General features: G+C 31.1%; 1 protein-coding gene across 1 annotated transcript; it reads left to right on the top strand.

Moving 5' to 3' along the window:
- The first annotated feature begins 315 nt into the window (after positions 1 to 315).
- Positions 316 to 16,029, top strand: LOC129302717 (uncharacterized). The gene is made up of 2 exons (XM_054941612.1): positions 316 to 468; positions 15,154 to 16,029. The coding sequence occupies exons 1-2, from the start codon at positions 316 to 318 to the stop codon at positions 15,703 to 15,705; spliced, it is 705 nt and encodes a 234-aa protein (XP_054797587.1). The 3' UTR covers positions 15,706 to 16,029.
- The last annotated feature ends 639 nt before the right edge of the window (positions 16,030 to 16,668 follow it).

Genomic DNA, 16,668 nt, shown 5'->3' on the forward strand with positions numbered 1-16,668 from the left:
GTGCATAGTATAATGATTGGTCCTAGGGCACAATTTCTAACATCCTCCCACTTGCACTAGGTACAATCATTAATTTATCTAATTCCTATTGTCCTGACATGATGTTCATGCTTCACCTGTGCAAGAGGCTTTGTAAGAGGATTAGCAACATTATTTTATCCTGTTACTTTGCATATTTTTATATCACCTCTATCATTGATCTCTCTGATAAGGTGGAAACGCCTGAGTATATGCTTTGTCTTTTGGTGTGACTTTGGCTTCTTGCTCTGTGAAATTGCACCACTATTGTCATAGAACAAGTTTATTGGATCTGAGATGCTGGGCACCACTCTTAGTTCAATAATGAACTTCCTGATCCAAACGGCTTCCTTAGCTGCATCTGATGCTACTATATACTCAGCTTCAGTTGCAAAATCGGCTATTGTGCTTTGCTTTGAGCTCTTTCAGCTTACTGCCCCACCATTTAAGGTGAACATATATCCTGATTACGATTTAAGGTCATCTTGGTCAGTTTAGAAGCTTGCATCTATGTAACCTGTTACAACTGGCTCGTCATCCAATCTACCATATACCAAGAATAAATCCTTAGTCCTTCTTAAGTACTTTAAGATATTCTTGACAGCAGTCTAATGATCCTCTCCTGGATTTGCTTGGTATCTGCTAGTTATACTTAAGGTAAATGAAACATCCGGTTGAGTGCACTTTATGGCATACATGATAGATCCAATTGCCGAGACATATGGAACCTTACTCATACAATCTCGTTGATTTTGTGTACTGAGACACTGGCCTTTACTGAGATGAATTCCATAAGACATGGAGATGAAACCCCTTTTTGAATCCTGCATACTGAACCTATACAGTATCTTGTCTATGTATGTACTTTGACTTAGGCCTATCAGCCTTTTGGTATCTTTATAGATCTTAATCCCAAGAATGTAAGTGGCTTCACCTAAGTCCTTCATAGAGAAAGATTTTCCTAACCAAGACTTGACATTCTATAAGATAGGAATATCATTTTCAATGAGTAGGATATCATCTATATATAACACTAGAAATATAACTGTGCTGCTGTTAACCGTTTTATAAATACAAGGTTCATCAATATTTTGAATGAATCCAAACTCTTTAATTACTTCATCAAAACATTGATTCTAGCTCCAAGATGCTTACTTCAATCCATAAATGGATCTTTGAAGCTTACACACCTTTCCAGAGTCTTCTGGACGCATAAAACCTTCAAGTTGTGTCATGTATACTTCCTCAAGTAGACATCCATTAAGGAATGTTGTTTTAATATCCATTTGCCATATCTCATAGTCATAATATATTGTAATAGCAAGGATGATTCTAATTGATTTGGCCATTGCAATGAGTGAAAAGGTTTTATCATAGTCTACACCATAAGTTTGGGTAAATCCTTTTACAACCAATCATGCCTTGAAGACATTTACTTTGCCATCCATGTTAGTTTTTTCCTTAAAACCCCACTTGCACCCGATGGTTTTTATTTCTTTAGGTGGATCGATTAAGGTCTATACCTTATTATCGTATATGGATTACATTTCAGACTTCATGGCATTTAGCCATTTCTTGAAATTTGGTCCCACTATAGGTTCTTGGTAGGTGGTTAGTTCATTATATTCAATGAGCAACACATCACGACATTCATTAATTAAAAATCCATATCTCTGAGGATGATGTCGTGTCCTATCAGACCTTCGTGGGCCTTGTGTTATTTGAGTAGGTTCATTTACTTCTTGTGAGTCTTCTCAGTTTTCTATCTGTGACTCTGTGCTATTTTGTGGTTCTTGAATTTCTTCAAGATGTATCTTGCTCCCACTGGTTCTTTTAGAGATAAATTCTCTTTCTAGAAAGATACTAGTTCGAATTACAAACACTTTGTTATTGGTAGGATTGTAGACATAGTATCCTTTTATTTCATTAAGATACCCCATTAAAAGGCACTTTGTGGATTTAGGTGCTAACTTGTCTAAGGCTTGTTTCTTAACATAAACCTTGCTTCCCCAAATCTTGAGAAAAGACAAACTAGGTTTCTTCCTAATCCATATCTCATATGGTGTCTTCTCAATTGCCTTAGATGGAACATGGTTCAGGTGAACACAGCTGTTTCTAATGCATGGCCCTAAAAGGATGGTGGAAGATCTACTTGACTCATCATGGATCGAACCATATATAATAGTGTCTGATTTCTCTGGGCAAAAACACCATTCCATTATGGTGTTGTTGGAGGAGTTAATTGTGAGGCTATCCCACAACTCATTAAATGATCAATGAATTCTTGGCTCAAATATTCACCTCCTCGATCAGATTGAAGAGTTTTAATAGTCTTGCTAAGGTGATTTTGTACTTCATTTTGGGATACTTTGAACATTTCAAAAGATTCAAATTTGTGTTTCATTAGGTAGATGTATCCATATCTACTATAATCATCAATAAAGGTAATGAAGTACAAATGACCCCTTCTAGCAGTTATACTCATTAGTCCATATACATCTATATGTATAAGTCCCAATAAGTCATTAGACCTCTCACTATGCCCAATAAAAGGTGCTTTTGTCATCTTTCTTAATAAATAAGATTCACAAGTGTCATAAGATTCAAAATCAAATGAATTGAGAAGTCCATCTTTATGGAGCTTAGAAATGTGTTTCTCATTTATATGGCCGAGATGACAATTCCATAGGTAAGTTGGATTCAAATCGTTCGATTTGATCCTTTTGGTAGTTACGTTATAGATGTCTTCATTACTAGAATGTTCCAGATTTAAAAGATAATGATCAAAATGCAAATCACCATTAGCATAAAAAATGTCATTTCGATAAATAGAACATTTACCATTCCCAATAATGAAAGTAAAACCTTTCTTATCTAAATAAGAAAGAGAAATAATGTTGCTACTCAAAGCAGGAACATAATAGCAATTGTTTAAAACTAATAAAATTTCACTAGGCAAAAGTAATTCATAAGTGCCTACAACTAAAGCAGCAACTCTTGCTCTATTGCTAACTCGTAGGTTCACTTTGCCTTTTATCAACTTTCTACTGTTTTTGAGACCTTGCACATTTGTACAAATGTGAGAACCACATGCAATATCTAATACCCATGTAAAAGAAGTAGAAAGGTGAATGTCTATAACATAAATACCTAAAGGAGTAGCCCTGCTATCCTTCTTCTTTTTCAGATCTTCCAGGTAGAGCTTGCAGTTTCTCTTCCAATGACCTAATTCATTATGAAAGAAGCAAACTCCTTCCTTTAGAGGCTTTGCCTTCTTGGTTGAAGGCTTGGTTTTGGGCTTGTTCGACTCTTTGGTCTTACCATTTAAGCCTTTACCCTTTCCCTTGCCCTTGCCTTTCTTTTTCATACCCTTTCCTTTCTAAACCATCAAAACAGTGCTATGCTTTTTCTTAATGTTATGCTCAGCAGTTTTAAGCATCCTATGGAGTTTAAAAATGGATTTCTCTATGTCAGTCATGTTATAATTCATAACAAACTGGTCATAACTTTCTGGGAGTGAGTTTAAGATCAAATCTGTAGCCAACTCCTAGCTTAAGGAAAATCCAAGCCTCTCAAGGTGATCAATATGGCTCTTTATGTTTAAAACATGAGTGCTAACTGATATACCCTCAGCCATCTTGCAGGAATGTAAGGCCTTTGTGGTCTCATACCTCTCTTGCCTTGCTTGTTGCTAGAACATTTCCTTAAGATGTACTATCATCTCAGAAGCCTCCATGTATTCTAAATCTCTTTAAAGTTCTAGAACCATGGTAGCTAGCATTAGGCATCCTATATCCACCGAGTTATTGGTGCGCTTTATGTAAGCATCCCTTTGATCTCTTGGAGCATTTGCCACAGGCTCCTCAGGAATGGGTTCATCTAGGACATAAGCCTTTCTTTCCTACTTGAGAACAATTCTCAAGTTCCTGAACTAGTCAAGAAAGTTCGTCCCATTGAGTTTGTCCTTCTCAAGGATTGATTGCAACGATAGTATAGCAGTGTTACTAGCCGACAAGATTCTACAATAAAATACACAAAGTTAATTTTATATCTTCCACTAAAATTAACAACCCTCAAATTTGATTAGTGAGCTAAGACCCATATTTCTCTTAAATTTAAGTCTGCTTTGGCAAGACACTTAAAATTAAGTTATTTAGGTAGGTAACTCATTTACCAATTACATCACATGTAACTCTTAGATCTTTATAGGATTCATCATCATATGATCCTTCATGTTCAATCCCATCTAATGCCTTGAGATCCAAAACTATTTTGAAAATCTCAATTAAGTCAAACAATAATGAGTCTTTGTAAGTAGCACCATTACTCATGCTTGTCTCACCAAGATAACCTAATTGTATCCACTTTGGTAGATCTTACATTTGAATGATCTAGATTTTGACAAGTATTCATTAATTGATAGCATTATGATTTAAGATTTTGATTAGAGGGTTTGATTTATTAATTTAACAAATGTGTAAAGTAAAAGCGGTTGTATCTCATACAAAATCATGCATATTATGATCTAATCAACAGCATAATTAAACGTGACACAATATGGCTCACCTAACCTATGTCAATCCTAAGCCAATGAGAGGACCTCTCTAAGAAGATAAATTACATCAAGAAACCTCATTTATTCATATGAGGGGAATGAGATGAGAAGAGAATGTACATTAAGAGTTCATAGAGAGAGGCATGACACGCAGGCCGTATTTATAATTTACAACCCTCGTAAAACTAGAGCTATATGTGTCACCATACCCAAACAACTTCAAGGTAAAGAAAACACAACAAATAAACAATTTATATATAATGAAAGGCTATATAAATCATGAATAAGAAATGCTACGTAGAGTTAGCCACGGTGGTCCCACTTATTCTCTTTGAATGAGTTGCTGCCTCAGACCCTTTAGATTCATCAATCATATTGACAGTCCAGCCTAAACCATATGAGAACGTGAACGAACAATAATGACATTCAGAACGCACATCATATGGACGAACATTAGTCATATTGAGAATGCGCATCATATAGCTAAATATTAATCATATTAATTTATTTAAATTCATATAAATTTAAATATATATATATATATATAGATATATAAAACAAGTTTATAGATATATATGTTTTGAAAACATCACATGAAAAACATATATATAGATTTTGAAAATATCACGTATAAATTTTGAAAATTTTAAAGCAACGTTCATCCAAAGAAGTTTATCACATGAAGATTTAAGAACATAATCAATCAAAAACCAACTTAAATGAAAATTCGACTTGGCTCTGGTACCACTGTTGGATAGGGAGGTGTAGCAGAAGATTAAAATTTTAAAGTTCCTATCCTAATATGAACCGAACGAACTCATTTAATTCAAGGTGGATAGAAGAGTTATCTTTTTAATTCTTTAAAGTTGGTGCACATTTGGATCTCAAGAGCTAACAACATAGATCTCCTCCCTCTATCGATATCCACACAAACAGCTCTATAACACAAACAATGTGCTAATGCTCTCAGCATCTGTTCTTCTTTGAACTTTAATTTTCCTTTTTATCGGGTGTTTCATGGCTTTTAGAGTGTTTTTGCCATCAGAACTTTTCTAACTCTCTCTCTTCATAAGGACGTCCCTATCTATATATAGTATATAGATAAGAGTTTTTGTCTTCCACTTAAAAGCTCACGAAAATTTAATTAAATTTATTTCATAAATTTAATCCATAATATCATATCTAATTCAAATTTATCTTATAAATTTAAATTATAAAACTAACATGATATTCTTTCTTATCATGTTAGTTATTAAATTTAATCTATCAAATAAAATTAAATTTAAAACTAACATAAGATAATATAATGTAACATAATATAATATAATATAATATATATCACATATACATATTATATTATATATATACGAATATATATATATACATATATATACATATATATTTTAAATATATATATATATATTATCTATATTTAATTTTATATCTCATATACATATATCATATATATATATACATATATATAATTATATTTTAAATTTTATATTTCATATAAATATATATATATATAAATATTTATCAAATAAATATTCAAAATATATATATATATATATATAATTCATTCACCTTATATTATATTCATTAAATCTAGACATATTTCAAATTCAACAAACTTAGACATTATAGCTCGAGTTGGGCTGTTCTTGTGTGCGACCCTGTAGGGTCATATGAAATTGGTAGTGGGCTAATTATGCTATTAGCCCATAAGTTACAAGTGGCCTCTAGCAAGATATTGCAACTACCCAATTCATATAAGGATTGATGATCCAATGTAACCTATCATACAACTATATCACATCCCTTTTGTTGCGCGATATTTCGGTCAAGTATGAAATATAAAATTATCATTTTCCTTTACCTGACCATTACTTTCTCGATCTTTGAGTAGACTGATAGTAGCAATGGAAAAACCATTTTCATTATAGTATAGCCATATATTTTCTCAGTCTTACTCATCAAGGGGCCCAGTAATATCTCTAACTTAATGTGAGGGACAAATTCCATCTTGACCACTCACATTTCTTTACATGAATATCACTAAACTCAATCATAGCCTTTATGATCACCTGGTCAAAGATGACTTTTGACTAGGTCAAAGTTTTTTCAATTTTATTATTTAGGTAGTGAAATAGTTTCAAGGTTATCCATTAACTTTGTTCTTCTTTAGGCAGTGAAATATTGATCATAGTTGAATAAATGCTAGATGAACGAGTGACAAGTATGATAATAGGGTGAAAGATTTTTTAAAATTTTCTAAAAGAAACATTGTTGACAATAATGGTAGGTTTCACTGTCCTTGTGTAAATTACTTTAATAAAAGGAAACTAGGTTTTGCTAAAATAAGAGAGCACTTAATTTATGATGGAATTTGAAAGAACTACACAATATGAATTTGGAAAAAGCCTAGCACATCTCAATATATGGAAGTTGTGCACTAATGTAAAGAAGCCTCTATACTTGAGGTGCAACAATTACAAACTATTACCCGTGGTGTTAAAATTGGCTACCTTTAAGGCAAGAAGTGAATGAAGCATCAAGAATTTTATAGAGTTTCTCAAATAAATGTTTCTAGAAGGAATTGAACTATAAGATTGTTACTATGTTGCCAAGAAAATCTTGTGCCTAATGGGTATGAAGTATAAAAAGATATACACATGCCTTAATGATTATGTATTGTACAAAAAAGAGCTTGAAGATGACGAAAAGTGTTTGAAATGTGAGGCACCATTGTATTAGGAGAATAGGGCTCCTACAAAGATCTTGTTATCTTCCAATTATACTAAGATTCAATCACTTATTTGCAAATGAAAATAATGTGAAGAACTTGATGTGGCATGTAAATGAGAGCATATTTAACCCAAAACTTTGACACCCATAATTCTCCTTAATGGAAGAAAATTGATCAATTGTTTCTTGAATTTTGCAATGAGCCAAGGAACCTTAAATTTGGACTTTCTACTAATGAAATGAATATTTACAATAGTCTTAGTAGTATATATAGTTCATGTTCTTTTAGTAGCCTAGCACCCTAGTTGTGCATCAAATAGAAGAACATGATGTTATTGATATTGACTTCTAGACCAAAACAACATAAGAAATGACATTGATATTTACCTGAAACCTTTGATTTAATAGTTAAAAGATCTATAGGAGATAGGTGTGAAAGTGTTTAATGCAAATCAGAAGAAGAATTTTTAGGAGAATTGATATATGATCTTTTGCTTTATAAACAATTTTCCTACATAAGGAATTTGTCAGGGTACAATGTGAAGGGTTATAAACCATATCTAATTTATAAAGAAGGCACAAGCTACCATTAAATTCAACATGAAAGGAAGACAGTTTACATTGGCCCTCAGAGGTTTCTTAGATGAGATCACTCATATCATAAATTAAGGAATGTTTTTCATGGCCAATAAGAGCATGATCATGCTTTGAATGCTTTGACTAGGGAGAAAGTTTATTAATGGGTGAAAGACATCAATGCTATTTTGGTAAGACTTAGAAGAACACAAGTGGAAAAAATATATGGAAAAAAAGTCTATTCTCTTTCTCACCTTTATATTATCGCAATTTTGAAGTAAGGCACTGTATTGATAGTATTATTAGAATGCTTTTGAACATACCAGGTATATAAGACCAAGGACAATGTAAACACTAGATTGGATTTGAAAGAAATGAGAATATATGAAGACTTACATGTGAGGCCAGAAGTTAAGCAGACTTATTGTCCCCCAACTGCTAGCTCATACATTATCTAAATAAGAGAAACTAAGTTTTTGTTAGTGTCTACACGAAATCAAAGTCCCCACACAAAATTCTTTAAATATTGGGAAGCTTGCGCTACTACAAAATATATATTTTATGCCCCTCAATTTTCATCACTTTTTGTAAATAAGTATTGATTATGTAAGACTATTAATTTATATTGAAAGAAGCTTGCACTACCACAAAATATATATTGTGAAAGTGACATAATAAATAAATGTAGTGGCAATTTTGTAAATAAGTGTTAATTATGTAAGACTATTAACATCACTTTTTTAAAAAACTGACATGGATAAGTTGTCTACATCGCTTTTTTTTCTAAAAAAAAGGGATGTAGATTATAGAAAATAAGTTATTTTAAATTATTAGTGTTAGAACATTTTTCATGCCGCTTGTTTAAAAAAGCAATATGGTAAGTTATCCATGTCACTTTTTTAAAAAAAGGAATGTGAATTTCAATCAGCTTTTTTAAATCATCAGCTCCTCCCTCGCTCCATCATTCTATACTTTGAAACTCAACTCCTCTCCCTCTTTCCCTTCGATGGCAGCATATCTCTCTTCTCCTCCTAACTATAGATCTCTCCTCTCCTCTACATAACAACTCTCTCTTCTCCTTCCCACTGCATTGAGATCTAAGGCTAATAGACTAAATAGAGACTTAAGGCTAGCATTCAACAGTGAGCATTCGACGAACAACTCTCTCTTCTCCTTGTCTCTCTTTGCCGCATTCAATGAACAACTTTGAGACCTACGGTTGAGATCCACGGCTTCTCTTCCTCTTTCTCTTAAGCAAGCCATATTTGGTTAGTGTCACTTTCACCCATAAACCCTTTCTCTTAGTTATTTATGACCTTTGCTTGAGCCTTCTCAATTATCTTTGGTCGCTTCATTAATTTTGGTTTAGTTTTATTTTTCTTTTATTTTGTTTTTATGTTTGTGAAATATATAGATAGCTAGAATGATGAAATGGGATGGAAGATATTTAAATTTAAATTATTTTAATATTTGTTTCAAGAGAAACCATGTCCTTTTTTTTTTTTTACAAAAAGCAACGTGGATTCTCCAAAAACCACATCCTTCATAAAAGTGACATGAATAAGTTAACTTTCTATGTCACCCAGATCTATGTCCCCCGTGATAGGGACATGAAATGTCCTAAAAAAGCAACATGAAAAGCTTTTTTTGTAGTAGTGTTGTGTCGATGAAAGAATTGAAATTAGTAGGCTTCAAGTCTCACAATTGCCATGTCTTGATCCAACAACTGTTACCTTTAGCTATTTGAGGCATATTGAAAGAATATTGATGATATACAATAACTGGACTTTGCTTCTTCTTCAATGTTATATGTAGTAAAGTCATTGGTCCCCATAAACTGGAAGAGTTGAAATAAGAAGCATGTACTATATTGTACTAACTTAAGATGTACTTTCTTTCTTTATTTTTTGATATTGTGATACACTTAATTGTTTATCTAGGGATATTAGTTTAATCTTTCTTACTATGGTAGAGTCGATTGTCTATGTTTAATCATTTCTACTATGGTAGGAGTATCTAAATGATATTATTTATATTAAATTAAATTATATTAACCATAGTAGACATTTAAATTAATTATTTTCGTTTTATACTATAATTAGCTATTTCTAACTATAATTGAGTCTATTCTACCATGGTAAGTTAATAATGTGATTGGTTATCTTGTAATTACCATGGTAGAGTTGGAAAATTGTGGTTTAATGTGTGGTATTTATGAAGAACATTACATACCATCCTACAAGGTAAATTTTGTACCTTCTTAATATATGAATGTGATGCCAATTAGTGTTCCTCTAAGTGACCAATTGATAGTCATATTGCACACACTTGATTTCCTTAATTTATCTGGCCTACAGTTCAAGAGAACCAAATATTCAATCGGAAATTAAACCATAGTGTGTGATAATTAAATTCAACTTAAGTAGAAGTATTAAAATCAAATACGTATAAAGAATTACATAGTACTTCCCACACATGATTTATATCTTTTTCTAATAACTTATAACCTAGTATGAATCAATAAAAACTAATTCCACCAATCAAAATAACATGTTAAAAGACACAAGATCGTTGCTTGAGTGAAATTTTTGTAAAAAGTTACTTCTAAAACATTCTTTATGTAATGAAATTCTAACACTAGGGAAAATTAGCGTAAAAGGCGCCTATAATGACCAAGAAATGCATAAACTAAATCTAATATGCAATGAAATGCATATAGAAAACTAAACTTATTAATTTTCCCACACTTAGCTTTTTCACTTCAGGCAAAAATATAACGACTATTACTATGGGATACACATGCATTCTTTACTTTGCATCCTACTTTCTTGTCCATTACTTGTTCTAGTAGATTGTTGTTCTTACATTCACTTTGACCTTTGAAATCACTTCTTGATAACTGTTCATTCTAAAGAATAACTCTAAAATTAACCTTAACTAACTCTTCAGGAGATGACCTAAATTGTGTCCTCTACACATTTAGAGTTCATCTAGTATTTGAATTTGGTGCTCAAGCGACTATTGCAATCAAATTTTGACATATAAATAATATTATAATATAAAATTTATAAATATTAAATCTACAGTATGTCTACTTAATACTTGTTTATAAAATAGCACAACATGACTATAATAAAAAATATTATAAATTTAAATTTTATAACTTATTAAATATAGGTGGATTCTAATTAAATCATGTACAAATAGACTCAAAAATACATATATTTATATCTATAACTACCAACATATTCTTAGAAAAATGGTTTCAAATTATATTTTATATATGTAAATGGTCCAAAAATGAAATTGGCTTTTAGAATGGGTCTAATTTTTAAATTTTAATTTTATGGCTTTTAAAAAAATTAAAAGCTTTTTTTTTATATTATATTTGAAATCGTCCAATTTTTAGAAAACTATTATAGTTTAATGACTCATGCATTCAATCTAAACATATATTTTAGGGCCACTTACACGTTTAAGTTAAACTTTAACATATATATTTTAAAAATCTAAACATAAAAAAGATCCAATAAACATTTGCCTACTAATCAACGCAATCTAAGTGGTGTCTCTTATTGATCATCAAGGGACAAAGGGTCCTTCCATATATCATCGAAATAAACCTATGTATTTTAACATATTTTAAATTGATATAAAATGCCTCATTAATTCAATTATAAGTTTCAAAGCATCCATCCACCATTTTTACATTTTCAGTACTTTCCTTGTTTTTCATTTTTTGGAACCATGGTTTTGGTTTTCATTATTTAGCATCTAATATGCCAATTTGGAGTGATCATAAAAAAAAATGGAGTATTGAAATTTCTTGAATTTAGAGCAAAGGATTCACAATTAATTATATCCACTAAACCAAGTTTTTGGTAAGACTAACACCAAAATTGACCTCTGGATTTGAATATATTGTAATGCTAAAATTGGGGAAACTCTCCCATAAAGGGAATTGAGTCTTCTCCACTTGACCCAAATTAAAACTGTAACCTACTAGCCTTAGGCAATTTTACCTCAAACCCACATATGCCAAGAGAAAACAATTAGGTAGTTAAGATCCTAAATTTTTCACCTTTAAACTTATTTAGTAACAATCATTAATTATTTGTTTCTAATATGAGGAATGTAATTTAAATATATACTCATACATTTTAGGCAAAAAAAGTTACTGCCCTACATTTTTAAATATATGAATTATCATGAAATGCATTAATATTTGAAAGGAAGGGACGGCATAAAATCCCATTTCCTTTCTTCATCAATCTCTATCCCTTCTTTGCATGAAAGATATACCTTTATTATAACTAGATTTTTTTTATTGTTGTTATTTCACATAACAACAAATAAACCATGTTTTCAAGTTTTTTCATTGGTTGTTCAAACGAATTTTTGATGAAAAAAATCAAATTCAAAATTTAAATAGGTATGCATATAAAATCTTGAGCAAGTCACATTGTTCGTGATTATGAATGCCGTGGTTTGTTAAAGTTTTATATTTGATTTTAATAAGATGAGAACCTTGTCATGAAGTACTTGGATTAATTTAACAGTTACTTTTGACTATAATTAGGTGTAATCTAGGGGGGGTTTTAGTAAAGGATCCCTATAGGGGTTTAATTTCAAATTAAGACTGATAGAATGTGAAAATATACTGCAAGACCAAGGGACTAAATTAAAAATATGTTTTGGTAGGAAATAACCAAAATATCCTGTATTTTTAAAATATAAAGTGGACTAGTTAATACCTAACCTAACTCGTCACTTCACAATTGTGTAATTGTTAATTCACTAATAAAAATTGTTAACAATGTCTTATACATGTCCAATCTTGTTGACTTGTTATGCTATAAAGTGGATTTATTAAAACCCTAACATAACTTGTCATTTTAATAATGTGTACTTATCAATTTACTAAGAGGACTTTTTAATAATACCATCTAAATATTTAATCTTGTTAACTTGTTGCAGTATGAAGTGGACTTGTTGAAGTCATAGATTAACTTGTTATTTTAATAATGTATTCTTGTTAGTTCACTAGAAGAACATATTAACAATACCTTCTACATATTTAATCTTGTTAACTTGTTACAACATGCAATGGATTCAAATCTTAATTTGCCATTGGTACTTGCACAAGTTTTTTTTATATAACTATCAAAGTTGTTTTTAACAAAAAAAAAAAAAAGAGTATAACTATCAAAGTGACAAAAAGCAAAATTAGAACCGACAATATATGGAAACAATTTTTATATTATCCAAATAAAAAGTCAAATGGGAAAGACTTATGGCCACTAATGATGTGTTTTGTGACATACGAGTCCAATTATGCATGCAATAGAATTAAATAATTAATTCATAAACTAATATATATGGTGGCAAGAACTGCCTTCCCTGGCTGAACCTATCATTGAACAAAATTTATTTGGAACTCTTTTTTGTTTTTTTATCTGCCAATTCGAACTTGCAATGTGCAGGTTAAATGTGCAGCACACCAACCAACAAGCTACAAGTTTTCATGGCAAAAAAATTATTTGGTACTTAAACTGATATTAATGTGTTTTTTTTTAAATTAAACAAGTGTATGTTTTTTATCCATAATTTATTTTCCAACGAATATAATTTTTATCATTAATATTTTTAACACATTTTTAAATTTAAAGTCCACTTATTTTGACCACTTGAGGCTTAGGACGGAGATGAAGCCATGAAGGGTTGAAGTTTAAACCCTCGTAATCTTAAAATATATATATATATATATATAGTCGCTTTTTTATGAGCAAAAATATAATTATTTTAATTTAATTAAGAAATACATTAATTTTTGAAGTGTAAATAACTATTTTTTCTTTTCTAATATTGAAGTGAGGTAATTAGTTGTATCACATCCGGACTTGATTCTCTACTACCACTTTCCGTACTACCCCTTTAGATGCTCTCAGAAATATCATCAAAATCAAGGATTTTGTTTTCCCTTTTAATTTCTATTTTTGTAATTTTTAAAAGTGTTGTTCGTGAGAAGATTTGTTTAGATTTCGTCCAGGGTCTAACAAACTTTTAGATTTCATGGTGTAATAGGGTTTGTTTGGAGGGAAAAGAAGGGTGAAAAAATTATATTTAAAACACAGTTTATAATATAATGATAATTGATAGTTTAAAAAATAAAATTTATTTAAAAATTATATAAGTAAGTTATAATTGGAACATTTTAAAATGTTGATTATACTCTCTGAAATTATAATATTTTTTCTACGACAATGATTATTTTTTATTTGTTACCTTGTTTGAGTATAAGGTTAAATCATAATTTAATACGATTAATAATTTAAAAAACCCTCCATAAAATTCTATTTTTATGGTAATTAAGAAGTAATAATTTCTTAAGTACTATTATTAAAGTTGCCTGAAATATTACTATTTTTCAAATAAATGGTTGGAGTCAATTCTTCATAGGCACACACCCAATTCATTTATTATTTAGTAAAATGCAAAGATATTATATACTTTTTAAATTGTATGTTCCTTTTGAAAAATTTGTATGCCTTGGTGTAATACATAAATATTTGTTTTTCTATTCTTTAATCAATATGTCAATAAATATATAAAATTAAAGTTTATAAAAATTCACATTGCCACAAATTATGAACATATATATGACTAATTTAAGATTTCATGGACCACTGGTTTTATTTGATAAGACAAAAATATAGCTCGGGTCTCATGTTTGCTTCAACTCCTTAGGATCGGTAGGAGTAGTATTTTATGTTTGCATTACTGTCTTACACAAAAATCTATACATGATCACTATCATTTTAGTTTATTTTATTTTATGTTACTCTATTCCATTCTATCATCATTCTTTTCAACAACCAAACATGCCATTAGTGTATAATATAGAATCTTCATTCCACTCACTCTTTCCTTTCATCTTCCCAACCTAAAACTTTCGAACATCTGTAAAGAGGGGAAAAACAGTCGAACATCCAATCACAAACTTTTTCCTACCAATGCATATAATAACTAATAACTTTACAAAAATAAATATAATATTGCAGGCATGCAGCCAGTAGCGGCATAAAACAAATAGTATATAATCTTATCACGTAGGTCCGTTAATCCTCCATTTGTGGCAAACTTTTTCTCTCCCCCTCTATATAAAGCATTACTACATCACCTTCTCACACATCACATTCAATCTAAGTTTCTCTAACAGACTCATATAGCTCTTGAGGTCGATCGAAAAGGCCATATAGCTCGAGCTGGCAAACTCAGAGGCATGCCTTCAAGAGGAAGAGGAGAGAAACAAGAGGGTGGTCACAGAGTTATACAGTGCTTTGATCTCCAAAGACAGTCACAATCTCCATCGTTTTCTAGCTTCTGATCTGGAGTGGTGGTTCCATGGCCCTCCAAGCCATCGTTACCATTTGCTTCCTCTCCTCACCGGGACTTCGTTGTCGTCTTCTTCTTCGGAGAAGCGTTCTGTCGTCGTTTTGGTTCCTGATGTGGTCGTAGGATTTGGATCACTGGTCATTGCTGAAGGATATGATGAAACCAACCTTGTGTGGTGGGTTCATGCTTGGACTCTCACTGATGGGATAATCACGCAGGTCAGGGAGTATCTGAATACTTCCCTCACCGTCACTCGACTTGGGAACGAAGGAGACCCTGCCTCTTCAATGACATCATCGCCATCTTCATCGTCCTCCTCCTCTTCCTCCTCCTCCTTCGTTGCTTCCATGTGTCAAAGCATTTGGCAGAGCAAGCTTTGTGATGAGTCCGTCCCTGGTCTTATTCTGGCTGTCTAGGTTTAAAAATGATAGTCCAGAATTAAAGGCTTGAATCTACATAGAATCAAACTTACTATATGCATATCAAGAATAAGTGATACATGCACGGGTGTGTCTACACACACACGCACGCACGCACACGCACACAGAGACTGTGTTATATGTGAATGTGTCACTCTTTGTTTATAAATTGCAGTGTGCTTTTTAGCTAAATAATTTTGTGTTAGAATCACTAAGGAATGTCACGTGTTGGTGTGCCTGCTGGCCGGGACGGATGTACTTGTAACATGGAAAAAAAAACATATAATGATACTAAATATTTCGTTGGCCGCCATTTAAAAATTTATCTGCCCGTGCCCACTCAAAAAGGAAAAGAAAATTCATATGGTCCTATTAAAAATTTCACTAATTTCCTAAAATATTTATTTAACCAAGGTCTTATTTGTGAGTTTTAATCTTAAATAGACAGTTTTAAAAAGAAGGGAACCATAGTTAAGAAAAAATAATTTCTTTGATTGTTTAAATTAAAAGTTTTATCACAAAAATTTATATTATATACAAGAATTAAATTTTGTTGGCACAAAAAAGTTTATATGAGACTAATCTTAGGAGATCATGAACTAAGTCTTTATTAATTGAACTTACTTTTATTAATTAAAACTCAAGAGAGTTAACTTGTATTTATTAAAATGAAAAGCAAAATTCTAATAGATATATAATTTTTATGTCATGATAATTTTATATTTTATGTATAGTTCTTTGATAGCATTTAATTTTAATAAATTTTATATTTAATATAATTTAATAAAAAATTATAATTGATTTATTAATAATATTAATATTTATCTTATGTATTAATTTTTCCCCACAAACTAATGTTTCTAAATCCGTCACTGCCTGCTGGTTGTGTTGTATAGATTGTATATTTGAATCGATAACAAATAAAAGCGCGCATGTGAAGATGTGGCTTATTTCTGAAAG

The sequence above is a fragment of the Prosopis cineraria genome, unplaced genomic scaffold, assembly GCF_029017545.1.
Source record: "Prosopis cineraria cultivar Desert tree isolate PC_DT_omini unplaced genomic scaffold, ASM2901754v1 PC2, whole genome shotgun sequence".
Taxonomy (NCBI): domain Eukaryota; kingdom Viridiplantae; phylum Streptophyta; class Magnoliopsida; order Fabales; family Fabaceae; genus Prosopis; species Prosopis cineraria.

What these genes read in the sequence shown, in the direction of transcription:
- LOC129302717 (XM_054941612.1), top strand. Translation starts at nt 316, where the DNA reads ATGCTGGGCACCACTCTTAGTTCAATAATGAACTTCCTGATCCAAACG. An exon ending in TTACTGCCCCACCATTTAAG is followed by an intron (nt 469 to 15,153) that starts GTGAACATATAT and finishes AAGGCCATATAG; the next exon opens with CTCGAGCTGGCAAACTCAGA.